The sequence below is a fragment of the Palaemon carinicauda genome, chromosome 14, assembly GCF_036898095.1.
Source record: "Palaemon carinicauda isolate YSFRI2023 chromosome 14, ASM3689809v2, whole genome shotgun sequence".
NCBI lineage: Eukaryota > Metazoa > Arthropoda > Malacostraca > Decapoda > Palaemonidae > Palaemon > Palaemon carinicauda.
The window spans coordinates 110,722,743-110,741,410 of record NC_090738.1 but is presented as its reverse complement, the minus strand read 5'-3'; the positions used below and the strand labels follow the sequence as shown (position 1 = coordinate 110,741,410).

The following is an 18,668-nucleotide window of genomic DNA, read 5'->3' as shown; positions in this document are numbered from 1 at the left end:
AGTTTGCCAGGATCAGCCAGTTGTCCAGATAACGGAGAAGACAGATGCCGATCACGTGTGCCCACGAAGAAATCAGGGTGAACACTCTGGTAAATACCCGAGGTGCTGTGGAGAGACCGAAACACAGCACCTTGAATTGGTAGATCTTGTTGTCTAGGCTGAATCTTAAGTACTTCCTTGAAGAGGGATGGACTGGGATCTGGAAGTACGCGTCCTTCAGGTCCAGTGGGCACATGAAGTCATGTGGTCTCACTGCGTCTGACCGTGTCTGCCGTCTCCATGCTGAACGGGGTTTGTTTGACAAACCTGTTCAGAGCTGAGAGGTCGATGACTGGTCTCCAGCCTCAAGACGCCTTCCTTACAAGAAAGAGTCGACTGAAGAAGCCCAGGGAACCGTCGACGACCTCCTGGAGAGCGTCCTTCTTTAACATGGTCTTGACTTCTGCCCGTAGGGCTTGGCCCCTTGCCGATCCCATGGCAAAGGAGCTCAACGACACTGGATCCGCTGTCAGGGGAGGTAGAGATGTTGTGAACGGGACGCGATATCCCTGACTGATTACGGAAATCGTCCAGGAATCGGCCCCGAGTTGCTGCCACCTGATTGCGCAACTTTGTAGGCATCCCCCCACTGGTGGACATGCAGGGGATTGCCAATCCTAGCGTTTGCTGGCTCGGGCACTCCCTCTAGGATTTTTCCCTCCCCTGGAGAACTTTTTGCCTTTCTTGTCTTTGACAGGAAAGGGCTTCGACACCGTTACCTTTGCTGCCACTGCCGGTTTCGTTGTCTTGGACGGGCGAGATTGTTGAGCTGCTGGAGGTTTATAGGGCTTTGATGTAAGAGCCCTATGTAGGAGAGTCCTGATTGGACTTCCTCCACCTCTCAGCTGCCTGTTCCACATCTTTAGGCTCAAACAGATTCTTCCCCAAAAGGGAAGAATGTCCGAGCCTGTTGACCTCGACGGCTGGGACCTTCATGTGGAACCTCTCTGCCACCGCATCATGTCGTTTCAGGATGAAATTGGCCCACAAGTTCGAGACTTCGTGGGCCAGAAACTCAATGGTATGGGTGCCCGAAAGGAGGAAGGTCTTCAGGGCCTTCCTGGTGCTCTCCTTAGACAGGTCCTCGGATCGCAACAGGATGCCAAGAGACCCCAGCCAGATGTCCAGCCACGAAGTAGCCTGCATGGCACACTTCGCAACCTTCTCCTGACTTAGGATCTCTGTCGCCGAGAAAGACACTTGCCGGCTAAAGAGCCTCTTTAGAGGGACTCCCTTGGTGAGCTCTTCCCCTGATTGGTGCAAGGGGAGAGCTAGGCAAGACTCCTCCATGATCTCAAAGTACCTCCTCTGGTGGACTCGAGGAAGAGGGAGGAGCTTGTTGCCAGCAGTGGAACAGCTGGAGGAGGCGAGTTCGGAGAGCTGGCCCTCAACCTTATCCCTGGCACTCTTCACCCCTTGGGACCAAGGCAAAGCCGCATTGGCCTTAGCGGGTTTCTTAGTGCCAAAGACTCGGTCCACGACCGTGTCCTTGCCCTCTCGAGGAGGAATCTCAGGGTCCGGGAACCCGGTGAGATGCCTCGTCAGGGTCAGAACCTGCCAGAAGGCGTGCTCTGACTCCTGTGGCCCCCCTCCTGGAGAACTGGCAGCAAAGTCTCCCGTCTCCAAAGGCTCTTCTTGGGGGGACACGTGGACGGTCTCTGCGGGTCTTGTTGGCTCTGGTCGAATCGTTGAGGAAGACTTAGGGATGGTTTTAGAGTCCTTAGGCTCCCTCCTGGGAGGATTACAGGACTCCAACAACGACGTCTGTGGGCTCTTCTCCGCCCCAACCCGAGACGATTCTCCTGCACGAGGTGGGGTTTCTCCCATTGGTGCGATGGGAGAACGTCTCACCTCGGTCGACTCCCCCGAGGACGGAAAATCCTCGTCCACAGGAGAGGGAGAGAAAGTCTGGGGGGGGGGGGGGGAAGAGCCTCCTCAAGGACTTCCGAGGAGCCAGCTTGGCCCTGGGAGAAGTTACCATGACTTCTACTCCTCCCTTCCTCTTCAATGGGGTCGGAGCTGCCATTGATTTGAGGCCCAACTCAGAGAAGGCAGGTTTGAAAGCCTGCATGACGGCTCTGACAAGGGGCCCTAACCATGGCTGCTTACTGACAGCGACTCCCTCTGAAGCGAAGGGGATCGGGCGATCCTTCGGAGTAGAAACAACTGGGCCTGCCTGAAAAGAAAGGGAAGAAGGAGGTTGGTTCCTGGACCTATCCGGAGTATTCCCCTCCTCCTGCGGGAGTGCTGGTAAGCGCTTGCCCAAAGGGAGGGGGGTGAAGATGACGACCTGGAGGCTCTCATTCCTGTAGCTTATGGGGGGGGGGGGGGGTTTGGCGCTGTGAATCCCGATGGGAATCGCGCTGTGAATCCCGATGGGAATCGCGCTGTGAATCCCGATGGGAATCGCGCTGGGGATCGCATTGAAAATCGCGCTGGGGATCGCATTGAGAATCGCGCTGGCGCTCGCACAATGGGATTTTCCCTGGTTCCCGCGCGTGGGCAAGCGGCCGTGCATAGGCGAGGGGGCGCGTGGGAGCGCAGGCGATCTGCGACGCGTGGGCGCGTTGACACGCTGGTGAGCGATGGCGCGCGATCTGGCGACAGCAGAGGAGGCGCCGAAGGGTGTGCAAGCGCTTGCGCGTGCGGAGATGATAGCTCGCGTGCGCAGGAACTCGCTAAGCTCTAGAGGGAGTGCGCACACGCGCAGGGGAAATACCCCTAGCGCGTGGGCGCGCAGGAGGGCGCACCAGAGGAGCTATGACAGGTGCACGTGATGGAGACTGCGCGCGATGGCGCGTAGGCGAGGGCTGACGAGCAGGCGAGGTCCGAAGGCGCGTAGGAGATCGCTGACGGGAAGGAGAAGAAAGATTCTTCCCTTCTGCGCCCAGATCCGGAGATCGTGGGCGTGCAGGTGTACGCTGGCGTGTAGGTGAAGAGCGCTGGTGAGCAGGAGATCGTGGGCGCGCAGATGTGAGCTGGCGAGGAGAAGATCGCTGGCGTACAGGAGATCGCTGGCGAATAGGAGAACGCTGGCGCGTAGTCTCAGCCACAGGAGATCGCTGGTGCATTGTCCCTGGAGCAGGTGGTTTCTGAAGTCCAGTCTCAGGAACAACAGGAGAGCACTTGCACGGCATAGTACGTGGGCGTGCAGGAGAGCGTTGGCGCGCAGGGGATACCTGGCGCTTAAGGGACTTACTCACAATGTGAGAAAGCCCCTTTTGCCCCGAAGGGACCGATGCCCATTGGATAACGGGGTGCGTGGGCATCCACAGCGTGTCAGCGGCCAGGGACAGAGATGGAAGGTCAGCAGGTCTGGCAGGCGAAGGAGATCGTGAACGATCTGCAGAGAGGTCCAGGGATACAGCTGCAACGGTCAGTGCACGGCGAGGAGGATCCTCTGCGGGGGACTGCGAAGACGAAGAACTGAAGAGGCGCCTCTTAACTCCCTTGTGGAGAGAAGGAAGTCCTCTACGGCGAAGAGGAAGGTGAGCTTTCCGTCTGATACGTCCTCTGGGGGCAGCAGGCAGACCATCGGCAGACCTCCGAAGAGGAGTCTCTGTCAGTGAACTCCCCCGAGGGAGAGAATCACCTGCAGGAGAGACCGTTGGACTTAGCTCCTCCCTCAAAGGATGTTCGGAGTGGGGAACTAAGCCTTCAGCTGCATCAGGAACCATAGCAGGGGTTTGACCTAACTCGTCGGAAGCCCCTACAACAACAACGTCGACGATAGACAAAGGATCAACCTCTGCTACCGCCGACGACTGTTTGACAGCAGCCCCCAACCTGATTATGTCAAACAGGGCTTCCTTGAAAGGCGAACCCTGAAGCCCCAAGGAAGCCCAAAGCTGTAATAAATCATTGTTAAACACATTATCAGAAATATCCTCCCCCGGGGGAGGAGGAGGAGCTGCCTCGCTATGGGAGGCAACTCCCTCTCCCGAACCCCGAGGTTGGTGAATGTAAGTACGGCCTACGCTACCACTCGACGGCCCCTCGGGAGAGACCGATCGACTGAGAGCTTCGGAGGAGGTTCGGGCTACGGAAGAAGAGTCCTTGAGATTTTCTCTCTTCAAGGAAACCCCTGGAGGAGAAATATCCCGTTTGGACTTCTTCTTCTGGCGCTGGGAAAACCTCTCCCACTGGGAGGTAGACCACTCCCTACACTCACCGCATACTTTATTTCTTTCACACCGTTGGCCCCTGCAATAAGGACATAAGGTGTGACGGTCTGTGTCCACCGTCGACATAAACGTTCCGCAAGGGTGGTCAGGTAAGCCGGGACACTTCTGCATGGTAGAGGCCAACTTCCAAACACATTGAAAAGAAAAAGCAAAAAATCAATGTCATAAGCGAGGGTGGGAGCAGACGCGTCTGATTGTCACCCATCCAAAAGCAAAAGTGAGCTAATCACAGGTTTGTGAGGGGGGGGGGTGGCAAGCTACCACTCCCTAGGGGATAGTAAACCCTCGTTAAAATTCTAATGGCTCGTCATTTCAGCTACACCGAAAGTAATACCCATATTAAATAGCGTGGTTTGTATTTCAGTTACGGAACAAACCTTGTTTATAAGTTTTAGATACCAAATTTTGGCTGTGCTTGAATCCATCTATTAAAGGACAAAGGTTTGTATTCACATAAGAACATTAAAAAATCACATATAAAACATAGTAAAATAAAAATAATGTAGCCCTAGCAGGAATTAACATAAGACAATAGAGTTGCAGGTACAATACTTACACAAGTTTATCTGATGATTTGAGCAAGTCCAAATTGAATTCAGCAGGCCATATGTGACCAGTTATGTCATCTAATATTACTTGACCCCTCATGGCTGCTACTAGATCCAGAATATAAAAAAAAATATAAAATCAATACTTAAGACTCTGGTGCTGAGCAATAAAAATCTTCAGAAGAACAGTGTTGTTTATAATAACAATTTTCAATCATACAGTACACTATTTTTAGTAAAGTACATGACAAAGCATACAATTATTATCTCTGCATCTAACAGTTTCTACTCAAGTACTATAGGTAGATTACATTTAAGTGGCAGGCAATCACTGGAACAAAGGAAGGATTGCATGACTCTCTCCTATGATCTTTAAGCATATGTATATGCAGTGGAATAACTTGTATGCTTGAGAAAAAATTCCAATTCTGCAAAGTCAAATGCAGTATAGTTTATTAAATTGGCAAAGGCCTTGTTAAGTCGGTTTCATTTTCTTCCCTGATGTACTACAGAAGCTGAGGAATACTCACCATGCTTTGACTGTTATGACAACAGTTAATATTGATGTTGCAGCACTAAAGTCAGCTGGATGGTAAGCACACACTCATCATTCTAACGTTTAAGTTTAGCAGGTTACAGTACTTGCACTAATGAACCCTGAAAATAATTGATAAAAAAATCAAAATTTTATCTATGGGACACCAAACAAAGTCTGTTATAACACTTTACTGTGTTTAGACAATTATCTTACTTGCACAAATTAGCATGTTATATAGTCACAAATAGTTACAAACATGTAAATGAAAGATATAAGCGCAGTATTATGAGGGAAAATCTCTAGAGCTTTACTGAACTGGTACTGTGCAGGCAGTGAGATATAAACTAGAGACAACAGCTTCAAGCATACTGTAATCTACAAGCAGAGGGCCTGTGTAGTCTCCCTCTCTGTACCCCATATATAAACTAACTCCTTGTCCTTGTCTATGAATTTAACTCTTCTTAGTTTAGTTTTAAAACAGTTATGTTTGGTCTACTGCACATTAAAAATAAAGAAGTAATACTGATTAGCCCAGATAAAAAAATTGTAATACAGTACAAGAATTTAAGATAAATTACTGACTGCCTACAAAACAGAGGGGTTCTCAACATCAAACACAAATCATTAGGACTTGACTATACTGTAGATTAGCTGAACCTTATACAGGATATAATTTACCATTATACAGTGAGGCATAAGGAATGACAGTTGCTAAATCCCCTGAGCTAAATTGACATTCTTGTAAATAGCCTAGATCATTTCCATGAATACATGGAGCTCATGAAATCACAAACTTTAAAAGTAATTTTTGTATTCATCCTAATAATACAAACTTGCGACATTTCATAGGAGACTTGTTCTAAGGAGGGAGAAGTCCCTAAAAATCAATCAGGCTTGTTAACTAGCCTGGGGAAATGTCAACATACCTTGGTCCTGAATAGGAGAAAAAGTCATGACTCCTGTCAACCTCCTAACTACCAAAGTATGCAGATGTTGCAGGAGTTAAGCTAGGTCCCTACCAGAAACTGGTAGGAAGTTGTCAGTGAAGAATCTATATCCCTAAGGCTATGATGTCTTGAAAGTATGGGTAATATGAGAAATGGGTATGCATATATTTTATCCATTTTCCACCTTGTGCCGGAGGATGTGGAGGTACTTCAATACAAAACAAAGTCATGATAAGCTACTCGATGGCATACCTTACCAGCATCTAATGTTAAGTCCAGCAATAAACTGGCAAGACTGCTGCACCCAAAGCGAGGGGAAATTTTTTTTTTTTTTATCTTAAATTCTTACACATACATCGTGACCACTATCTTAGAAAAGATGCTTCTTGTCCCATGAAGGAGCAAGGTTAGCTAAGCAGCCTGCAGAGCAACTACTACAGGTTCACAGGATAAAAGTATTCAGGGACTTCTGAGTAGACTCCCAAGGTAGTGGGCTGGAAAGGTTGTTTGGCAGTTTTAGACTACTGCATTCAGCATACTGTAAGTACCAACGACAGATTCTTCTTGAAAGCAAAGTTAGAGCCAATACCAATACCCATGAGTTCTGAGTCTGCATTCAATACAGTTCGCCTGCAGACTCTCTGGAAGTGAGGTAAGCATGCTTGATAGTCTCATGAAGCCAAAAAGACTGTATTCTATGATATTGGTTTCTTAACCCCTCCATTGCTGGAGAACTGCTTCTGGTACTCTGGTATGAAATACTAAGTTCTCTTGAGGTAGTGCCAGCTTAAAGGGCACTCATGAAGGGCAAAGGCAAGGGACACGACAATGTCCAAGAAAATGACCCTATATATGATCAGCACCCAAGCATCTCTCCATAAAACTAGAATCAGGGAGGGCTAGGCAATGTAGACTTATAGGCTCCCCCAAACCCCCATCCATTGCTTACAAGGATGGTGAGTTGCAGACAATACTAGAAACTATTGAGCTTGAAAGGGTCTCAAACCCCTGTCCAAACAGATTTCCAAGGAGGGACATTTTTAATAAGAGAAGCAGGTCCACCCCTCCATTGCTAGTCATGTCTTGTAGAGAGAAGATGGAGGACTTGAATCTGGGGTTGTGGACTGCGAGATTCTAAGCCTTGGCCACAAACTCTGGGTCAAAGGTAAAGGAGACCTTCCATCTCTTGCAGTGACTAGAGGTAATGCAATGCGGCCACTCTCTTCTCTGAGGCAAAGGCAATCTAAGTGACATCACGATCATACACTCTCCCTCGGGCTTCATACAGAGAATGCTTGAGAGATCTGAAAACTCTCATGATGTCCCACTTTGGTGGTCGAGTTCTTCAGGAGGGTTAAGACTGCTCAAAGTTCCTCATGAGCATGGATAACTCCCATAAAGAGGAGAGGTCCAAGCCCTTCAGTCTAAAGACCTGGCTCAAGGCTGAGCAATAACCTATCACTGTACAGACTGAGAGGAACTTCTCTTGGTGAAAATAGATGAGGAAATCAGCTATCAAATTCAGAGAGGCTCCGACCAGAAAGTAAGCATATAGTCAGGACATTAATTGCAGAAGATGGCCCACTTTTCCCAGTTACAGAGTGTTTGTTCAGTAACTGGAAAAAAACCACGCTATTTAATAGGGGTATTACTTTCGGCGTAGCTGAAATGACGAGCCATTAATTTTTAATGAGGGTTTACTACCCACACCGCTAGTTAGCGGGGGTAGGGAGGGTAGCTTGCTACCGCTCCCCCTCACACACCTGTGATTGAGCCCACTTTGCTCTCGGCTCGGATGGTGATTGGACGTGTCCGCTCTCATCCTCGCCAACAATTTGGCAGCCATTAATGCTTTTTGTTCTTTTCTCTTTCTTAGACTGTGCACGTGAATTTGGCTTCTGCGACCATGCGGACCTGCCCTGGTCTTCCCGACCGCCCGTGGAACATTCATGTCGGCGGTCGAGACCGTTCCTCACGCCATTTGTCCTTCTTGTAGGGGCCAACAGTGTGATAGTGTCAATAAGTGTAGTGAGTGTAAGGAGCGGTCTTCCTCCAAGTGGGAGAGGTTTTCGCGACGGTGGAAGAAGTCCAAGCGGGATGTTTCTCCTTCGAAGGTTGCTTAGAAGGAAGAAAAACCCAAGGCCTCTTCTTCCGTCGCCCAAACCTCCTCCGAAGCTCCTACTCAGTCGGTCTCTTTCGAGAGACCGTCGAGTAGTAGCGTAGACCGAATTATTTCTAACCAACCTCGGGTCTCGAGAGATGACGTTGCTTTCCCTAGCGAAGCAGCTCCACCTCTCCCACTGGGGGAGGCTGTGTCACTAACTTCCCTTTTTCAGATTTGGTCCTCCTTGGGGCTCACGGGTTCGCCCTCCAAGGAGGTTTTGCTTGATTACATGCGCCTGGGTGCTGCTGTCAAGCAATCGTCGTCACCATCAGAGGTAGATCCCCTGACTCTTGTCGACGTTGTTGCGTCAGAGGTGTCCCATGCGGCGTCACCCATCTCCTTTGCCACTCCAGACTCTTCAGTAGCTGACGGCTTAGTTTCCCCCGTTCTTGACCATCCTCCGAGGGGGAAACTAAGTTCATCTAGTCTCTCCTGCTAGTGTTTCTCCACCTCGGGATAGTTCACTTGCAGAGCCTCCTCTTTGGAGGACTGCTGACGGTCAGCTTGCTGATTAAACGGCCCCCAGAGGGAGCATCCATCGGAAGGCTCGTCTTCCTCTTTGCCATAGAGGTCTTCCTTCACCTGCGGTGAAGAGGCGCCTCTTTGGTTCAACGTCATCTATGCAGTCCCCCGCAGAGGAGCCTCTAGACCGATCGTCCATCACTGCACCTGCAACCAGTCTTGTGACTATGTCCTGGACCTCTCGGCAAATCGTTCGCGATTTCCTTCGGTGGATGGTCGTCCTTTCAAAGGACACGTCGACCTTCCACCTGACAGACCTGCCGACCTTCCATCACCGTTCCTGCATGGGACCAACACGGCTCCACCTGAGTGAGCCAACATACTGCGCAACCACGCAACTTGACCAGCGCTAATTAGCAGCTAGTCAGGCCACAACACAGCGACGCACCACTCATCTTGCTCGCCCTAACGGTGGACAACAACCTCACGCGCCAACAGGCCGAAAGTTCCGACAATCTCCTGCGCACCAGGGCTCTCCTGCACCGACGAGCCCTGAGCTCACGCGCCCTATGCCTACAGATATGCGCCAACGATCTCCTACAGCGCCAGAACTCGCCTGCGCGCCAACGTTCTCCTGCGCAACAGTGCTCTCCTGCACACCAGCACTCTTCCGCGCCAACATGTGCGCCCCACATCACGCTCTCCTGAGCGCCAGGCAAAACCTGCGCACCATCAATCTCCTGCACGAAAGCTCATACGTGAGGCAACAACCCTGTTGCCATCATCCGCGCCATCTTTTACCGGCGCATCAGCGCCCTCTCTCTCCTAGAGACACGCGCCAACATTCTCCTGTGCTCCCATCATGATTCTACTGCGCGCGCACCCTAATTCTTTGACAAACACGCGCGAACACTCTCCCGCGTGCACATCGTGATTCTCCACCGCGCACCCGCGCGAATATTCTCCCCCACGCACGAGCACCAATATTCTCCCTCACGCGAACGCTAATATTCTCCCGTGCGCGAAACTGACTCCACGCAGAACATCAAGGCAAGTTCCTCCTATTTCTCGGACTAACTCTCCTTCCCTTTCGGACGAAGATCTCCCATCACCAAGGAACCACGTGGAGAGAGATTTTCCTCCATCGCACCAATGGAGGAAACCTCTCTTCACGCCGAGAGTTCCTCACAGAAGGGACATGCCACCCTCATCAATGTTGGAGTCTTACATCCTTCCCCGGGAAGGAATCTAAAGACTCCAAAACATTGCCAAAGTCCTCCACAAGGGCTAGGATGGAGCCAGCCAGCCACTCAGGGAATGTCTGCGACTCTCCCCAAGAAGAGCCTTTGGGGATAGAAAAAGACTTCACTGCAAGTCCTACAACAGGAGGAGACCAGCAGGAGTCAGAACACGCATTTTGGCAGGTTCTGACTCTAATGAGGGTTCTCAAAGGGTTTTCCGACCCAGAGATCCCCTTCCAGAGGACAAACACGGTCTAGGACCGTGTCTTTGGTACTTAAAAGCCCTCTAAGACCAGTGCAGCCTTGCCCTGGTCTCAAGGGGTAAAGAGTACCAGGGACAAGATCACCCAGCAGCTCTCCGAGATGTCCTCCTCCAACCATTCCGGTACTACGAACAAGCTCCCCCCACCTCCTCTTGTACAGCAGAGGAGGTACTTTGAGATCCCGGAGGAGCCTTATTCAGCTCTTCCACTTCACCACTTGCTGGAAGAGCTAACCAGGGGAGTTCCTCGAGAGACTCTCCAACCGGCAGGTCTCGTTCTCGGCAGCCGAGATCCTCAACCAGAAGGTCGCGAAGTATGCTATGCAAGCTACTTCGTGTCTTGATATCTGGTTGGGGACCTTAAGTATCCTGATACGATCTGATAATTTCTCCAAGGAACGTACCAGGAAAGCTATGGAAACCTTCCTTCTCTCAGGTACTCGCACGATTGAGTTTCTGGACCACCAAGTCTCGAACTTGTGAGCAAATACCATCCTGAAACGTCGGGATACAGTAGCTAAGAGATTCCACCAGAAGGTCCCTAGTGCCAAGATCAACAGGCTCAGACATCCCTCCATAGAGGGGTCTGTTCTGTTCGAGCATGTGGAACATGCTGCTGAGAGGTGGAGGAAGTCCCATTAGGACTCCCTCCTCCATAGGACTTTAACATCTAAGCCCAATAAACCTCCAGCACCACAGCAGTCCTGTCCAACCAAGACCACAACGACGACAACTGCAGCGAAGACAATGGCGTCTAAGCCCTTTCCTGTCAGACAGGAAAGGCAAAAAGTCCTCCAGGGGAGGTAAGAATCCTAGAGGGAGCAGCCGAGGCCGCAAACACTAGGATAGGCAGACACCCTGCATTTTCACCAGTGGGGGGATGCCTACAGAGTTGCTCAAACAGGTGGAAGCAACTCGCGGCCGATTCCTGGACAATCTCCGTAATCAGTAATATCGCGTCCCGTTCATAACATCTCTATCTCTCCTGACCACGAATCCAGTGTCATTGAACTCCCTTGCCATGGGATCGGCAAGGGGGCAAGCCCTTCGGGCAGAAGTCCAGACCCTGTTGAAGAAGGGCGCTCTCCAAGAGGTCCTCAATGGATCCCCAGGCTTCTTCAGTCGACTCTTTCTTGTAAAGAAGGCGTCTGGAGGCTGGAGACCAGTCATCGACCTCAGCCCTCAACAAGTTTGTCAAACAAACTCCGTTCAGCATGGAGACAGCAGACACGGTCAGACTAGCAGTACGACCGCAAGACTTCATGTGCACACTGGACCTAAAGGACGCGTACTTCCAGATCCCAGTCCATCCATCTTCAAGGAAGTACTTAAGATTCAGCCTGGACAACAGAAAATACCAGTTCAAGGTGCTGTGCTTCAGTCTTTCCACAGCACCACAAGTCTTCACCAGAGTGTTCACCCTAGTATCATCTTGGGCACACAGGATTGGCATCCGTCTCCTCCGTTATCTGGACGACTGGCTAATCCTAGCAGACTCGGTGTCAACACTTCTTCAACACCGAGACAAGCTTCTGAGACTCTGTCAAGATCTGGGGATCATGGTAAATCTCAAGAAATCCTCTCTGCTTCCCACTCAAAGACTGGTATACTTAGGCATGATTATTGACACCACTCTCAACAAAGGCTTCCCATCAGATGACAGGATGATCACCTCAGGATGAGATCCCTCCAGTGGCGACTCAAGTCCCGGTGGAATCAAGCATTCGACTCCCCGGACATCAAGATCCCCAGGGGACCTGTGGAACTGACAGACCTCGAGTGGTGGGTGACAGACGAGAATCTATGAAAGGGACTGGATCTTCTCGCCCTCCCCCCGGATTTGATGCTGTTTTCAGACGCTTTAAAAAAAAGGGTGGGGGGCCCACGTGTTGCACCACACAACCTCAGGCCTCTGATCAGAGTCAGAAAAGTACCTCCACATAAATCTCCTAGAGATGAGGGCCCTTCAACAGTTCCAACAGTTCCTGGCAAGTCACTCTGTGGTGATGATGAGCGACAACACCACAGTAGTGGCCTACATCAACAAGCAAGGAGGTACTTTTTCGCAGCAACTATCTCATCTAGCAGTAGAGATACTGAGATGGGCCGAAATCCACTCGATACCACTCGGCATGCTTCATTCCAGGCAAAAGGAATGTGCTCGACGACAACCTGAGCAGAGTATCTCAGATAGTGAGTACCGAGTGGTCTTTGGATCATCTAGTAGCCAACAAAGTCCTGACTTTGTGGGGTTCTCCAACTGTGGACCTCTTCATAACGGCCCTGAACTTCAGGCTCCCGCTGTACTGTTCCCCAGTCCCAGACCCAAGGCTCTCTGGCAAGATGCTTTCCAACAACGGTGGGAAAAAATCGACGTTTACGCCTTTCCCCAGCTCTGTCTGATGAGGAGGGTACAGTACTCAACAAGACCAGAACATCAGTCAATCTTTCAATGACCCTCATAGCTCCGCTATGGCATCATGCAGAAGAGTTCCCGGACCTTCTGCAACTCTTAACGGAGCCTCCAAGAGAACTCCCTCCACGACACAATCTACTCAAACAACCACACGCCAACATCTTCCACAAAGCCGTAGCTTCGCTACGACTTCACGCCTGGAGACTATTCAGCATTTCCTCTCTGAAAGAGGATTTTCACTACAAGTTGCGATCAGGATGTCTGGACATCTGCAGAAATCATCAGCAGCAGTCTACCAGGCAAAGTGGAAACTCTTCTGTGGTTGGTGTCATGGAAGGGGTATCTCTCCACTCGATGCTACTATTCCAGTAATAGTGGAGTTCCTCGTGTATTTGCATGAAGAAATGGGCCTATCAGTCTCGGCAGTGAAAGGCTATCGCTCAGCCTTAAGCCTCGCCTTCAGACTGAAAGGAATGGACATTTCTTCATCGCTAGAACTTTCTCTACTCAGTTATAAACTTACCTGCCCCCAGTGGGAAGTGAGTCCTCCCCCATGGAACGTAGTTCGAGTTCTCAGGTCTCTTAAGAGCCCTCCCTATGAACCATTACGCCAGGCATCAGATCGCCACCTGACTTGGAAGACGGTGTTCCTGCTAGCTTTGGCCTCGGCCAAGCGAGTCAGCGAATTTCATGGTCTCTTGTATGACATTGCCCATTCAAGGGGATGGGAAGAGGTAACGTTCAGCTACATCCCTGAGTTTATTGCTAAGACTCAGAACCGGAGTAGCGGATCCTCGATTCGACTCCTCCCGGATTTCAAGCCTCCGTACTGTAACAGATGACCCAGACCATCTCTTACTATGCCCCGTAAGGAGCTTGAGGCTGTACCTCAAGAGAACAGCCGCAGCCCGTCCTCGTGTGCCAGCACTATTCGTCAGCACAGGAAGGACTAAGAGGAGGGTCACCAAGAACACCATCTTGGCATGGATTTGCAGGCTCATTGACCTTGCACTGAATCCAGACCCTCCTCCTTCACGTCGCCCCAGAGCACATGATGTCAGGGGCATAGCTACGTCCCTGGTCTTCAAAAGAAATTATTCAGTGACGCTGGTTCTTCAAGCTGGGGTGTGGAAGTGTCAGAACACATTTACATCCCACTACCTACAAGACGTGACCCACAGGAGACTCAATACATTTTCTATCGTTCCTGTGGTGGCTGCACAATAGCTGGATTAAAACCTCAAGCAGAAGGTTGAGGGCATTGTTAGCCGGTTTTAGTCTACATGAATGAAAAGGTTTGACTGGCCCGTATTCTTTACTTCATCATCCCCTCTTTTAGGGAAAGCAGTATCCTGGGTTCTCTGCATTGCTGACCTCAAACCACTGCAGGTAAATCATGCTCCTTGTGCTCCTAGTATTAAGATTAATACTGTTACGTCCCTATACCCTGACGAGGTGGTATTGGGAAAGTCCTGGTGCACAAGTTTCCATCTAAAGAACTTCGGAACAACTTTCTAGGACAAGTCACACTTCTACATACCATCACACACAGCTTGCGTAGGCCGCAGACGTTGCGTAGCAAGGTTTTAGAGAGGTGCAGGGGCTTCTTATTTCTTGAGTGCTAACACACTCAGATAAGGAGTCCTGGGCAAATCCAAAAAGCCAGACTAGCTGGGACGTCCACCCTTCCTAATGGGTGAGTCACCCCTATTAAATAGCGTGGTTTCTATTCCAGTTACGGAACAAATGACAAATTCGTAGATAATTTGTATTTTTCCTAACTATACAAACCTTAACTATTTAACCAAACTTGCCCGCCAGCCCTATCCCCCTTAAAGTCCTACCTCCAAGCCAAGTGAGCTCAATCACAGGTGTGTGAGGGGGAGCGGTAGCAAGCTACCCTCCCTACCCCCGCTAACGAGCATTGTGGGTAGTAAACCCTCGTTAAAAATTAATGGCTCGTCATTTCAGCTACGCCGAAAGTAATATCCCTATTAAATAGCTAAGGTTTGTATAGTTAGGAAAAATACAAATTATCTACGAATTTGTCATCTTTAAAGATATCCAGACATATCCTGTGGTGCGCCTTGCAAAAGCCTTTCGCTTAGAGATGGCCACTGAGGGGAGCCACTAAGGTGCCAACCAACCCCCCTAAGAGAGGGGGTGTTGCCACTCACCACTCCTAAAAGGTAGTGTAGCCACCCACCACTATAAAAGAGGTGGTGTTGTACCATTGCAAAAGCCTTTCGCTTAGAGATGGCCACTGAGGGGAGCCACTAAGGTGCCAACCAACCCCCCTAAGAGAGGGGGTGTTGCCACTCACCACTCCTAAAAGGTAGTGTAGCCACCCACCACTATAAAAGAGGTGGTGTTGAAAGGAGCCCTCTCCCACGATTATGGCTGATAAGCCCTGCTCGACTTCATCTTAGACAAAGTGACAGAGTCAGCAGGTGAAGAGAAGTAAGCCTGAGGCCGTGAACGGATATGGCCCCAACCCATGTATCACCCCAGGGGGAAAGAAACAGGACTATGGCTCCCTTCTCGTGGGGCCAAGAGCCACTCAGGTACGCCCACCCCTCCTAAGAGAGGTGGTGTAGAAAGGAGCCCTTTCCTCCAACTACAGCTGACAAGCCCTCCTAGACTTCTGCTATTTTTTCATCTAGGAAGAAGTGTCAACGTGGAAAGCCGAAAAAGACAAAGAAGAGGAGTCAGAGGAGGAAGATGGATGCACACATTTCTTACTCTTTCCAATGCTTTCCGCAGCCTCTGCAAGCAGAGGAGTTGAAGTCTGAGAAACCCAGACAACAATACTTCCCAAAGGGAAGAACCACAGGGGTTGCTCCAAAAGGGACCACAAAACTCGGGAACACTGTCCGGGGAGGGAAATTACACTTATTGAGAGTGTAAGCCCCAGAACCGTCAGGCACAAGTGTTGAAGAGCGGCACAGGTGAAATGGGGAGCAAGTGTGACCGGGGTCACAGAGAAACATGCAACTTCCCCCTGTAACCAGGGGAACACGCCCTTCAGCTCGGGAACCTTAGGGAGAGGGAGACACTCGTGACATCACTCAAAACACTGACATGCCCCTCACTACTGGCATCACCAAAAAGATGCTGGCAATAGGCCTACTTAAAAGAACTAAAGAGGACAAAACCCCCTTCGGTCACTCTCAATGTCAGCAGTAGCACAAAAGGAGAAGAGCCTCTAACCTCTGATTGGGGGGGGGGGGGGTATGCCACCTGGTGACTCCCCTCAAATTGCCGTATTCTCAGCTTATTCTGTGTTTGCTTTCCAAAGGGCTTCACTTCTGGTTAAGTAACACTAAATCCTATTTCGTAAAGGAGACTTCACAAGTTAACACTTGTCCCAAGGAATTATATTCACTCCATAATATATATTAATAGAAACACATAGCTGTAATGTACTTACATGACTCAAAGTCACTGATCGGAATCTTCGAGTGGTATTTATCTTCTTTCCAAGGGACAATTTCTTTATTTTTTTTTGTTTTTTTGTGGTGGAGATGGACCGCCAATTAGCGAAGAAGAATGAATGGGCTAGGGCTTCCAGAACCAAGGGGGTGGAAGAACTATGTTGCAATGGTTGGACACATATTGAGCGGGTAAACACGCTTGACTAATTCAAAGAATGCCTTCAATTTACGCCAAGTATCCTTCAATATTGTTTCAGGATAATGTACGTGACAAAGTAACTGTCATACAAGTGTTTGTGTGTCATATATTGATAGGACAGACCTTTTCAGGGCTTGCTACTGCGTTTCAATCGTATGGCTGTGTACATTCAGATCATCTGGAATCACAAAATTATGGTTATGGTTAACAGTGCTAGGTCGAAAAAATTGATCATCGATATTATTATAAGACGTCCAATAGTGTGAAATTAATAGTAGTTTCGAGATGAACAAATTCTATTAACACAGTATGGGAATCAATGTCTTCGCCGAAGGATCCTTGACAGCCCTATAAAAAGTCTAATGTGTTTCCCGGTTAGTCCCACTGTAAAACCATTTGCTTTCATCAACCTTGTTACCAACATTGCCTTACTGCTTTCCAAACTTGCTCTCATCTACCTCTATGATATGTCCAAGTCCACCAATCTTCTTACTGTCTGTAGGTAAAATACTGACATGCACATCCCGGCAGCAGTTGTACCAGTTCACATCATATGTAATGCAAAATCTTTGTATGCTATATAATGCCGATCGTGTTTTGAGGTAAACTACAGGCAAAGCAAGTTATAATAAAAAACCTCTTCGCAAGCTATTTTGTAGTTCAAAAAAGGTTTCACGTTTTGGGGCTTGCCATTGTACGTCAATCTTTCATCGTAAACATAACACGTCACTAACGTTACACTTGGAAAAAATGCCTGAATAATCACCTACGAGTCCAATCTTACAGAGCCTAAATAAGATGTAAACTCTTTTTGCTGGGTAAAGTTGACAGCCCTCGTCAGTTTTTTACTGATACAGTTATAAAATATTTCATATCATAAGTATCAGGTCGAACTTGGTCGCTTTGGGAGTGATACATTACCTTCTTTGCCTCTCCGGCAGGGGGAGGAGGGGGGTTAAGAATGGGCACCACAACCCATGCTCCCATTACCCTGCTGGAGTTTTGGAAATATTGAATTCTGATTCAATTGAAAAAAAAAAAAATCTTCAGCAATTTAACAGGACAAGCGGGGTCCGATTGGCTTGTTTCAAATTACCGTGGCCCGCCGGTGAGTTCAGTAGTCCAGCCTAAAGCTCTACTGAATTGATCAAAACATCATCTTCTAAGGTGAATTCTACGAACAAAGGGAGTGAGAAACTTTGTTCAACAAAAATTTTGATGTTTTTGAAAATAATTCTATACTGAAGACCTCTTGGCCCATTTCATTCTTGACTGTCCAGACCTCAGCGACGAAAGAAGGAAAATAATAGAATTACAGCAGCCGTACAAAGAAGAAAAGAAGAAGATAATAGGAAACGTACTGTTTAAGAAAGGAGGAATAGAGAATAGAAAAGAATATATTTATCAGATGTGAAAAAAAAGAGAAGAAAATAAAAGAATAAGAATAAAGAAGAAAACCAAGGAGGTGTCGATAGAAAGGCGAATCCCTCCGCCCAACAACCTAAGTGAACTGAACTATCTGGTAAATACTTAACTTGGTTATTTAGAACATTGTGAACAGTTTTTATTCCAAACAAATTTGCGATACGATTGAAAATAAAGTTATGGAGCTTGGCCGGTGTGACAGTCTGAACGATCCCCCGGTCTCAGAATTCTCCTTGACATTGTATAATGGTTCTTTTCCGCCATTAGCTCGCTTCGCTCTCATGAAAATAAAACATCAAGCTCGTATGTACTGGCAAGCGGTAATGTTGAGATGCGCACGCTAACATTACAGGAAAATAAGACGTCAACCTCGTATGCACAGGCAAACGGTAATGTTCGCGCATGCGCAGATTATCAAGGAGAATTCTGAGACCAGGGGATCGTTCAGACCGTCACACCGGGTACCTTGGCCGTTGCAAGAGCACATATGGGGTCTGGCAATCTAACAAAGAAAATAATTGATTGATTGATTTAAAGTTTTCAGGCATCCTGACATCTAAGGTCATTGAAGCTGATTTTTATTTTATATAAAAAAATGAAAGAATATACAATTTAAACCATAAAAGTTGAGTGTCACTATAGAAGTTAAATAGTTTTCAGAAGACCTGCTTCTGATATAAATCTAAAAAGGCGGCTCGCATAGACTAGTAGGACACATCATGTCCAAGCATCTTGGCAAGGATGAACCTGCCTACCCTCACCTCGAACCTCAAATAGATATCTGTTTCTTAAGGTGGTACCGTACTTGA

The 18,668-nt window shown here is 48.7% G+C and overlaps 1 protein-coding gene across 5 annotated transcripts in view; it reads right to left on the bottom strand.

The window, feature by feature from the left end:
* LOC137653612 (TBC1 domain family member 31-like) overlaps positions 1–18,668 on the bottom strand; it is a 125,485-nt gene that overhangs the window by 106,223 nt on the left and 594 nt on the right. For 4 of the 5 annotated variants that reach the window (XM_068387163.1, XM_068387162.1, XM_068387160.1 and 1 more), the window contains exons 2-3: positions 5,302–5,428; positions 4,780–4,879 (exon numbers count right to left, since the gene is read on the bottom strand). In XM_068387163.1, coding sequence (XP_068243264.1) covers positions 4,780–4,871 — 92 coding nt within the window. In that variant the 5' untranslated portion in view covers positions 4,872–4,879; positions 5,302–5,428. The remainder of the gene's footprint in view (positions 1–4,779; positions 4,880–5,301; positions 5,429–18,668) is intronic. The other variant, XM_068387161.1, reaches the window with a different exon arrangement.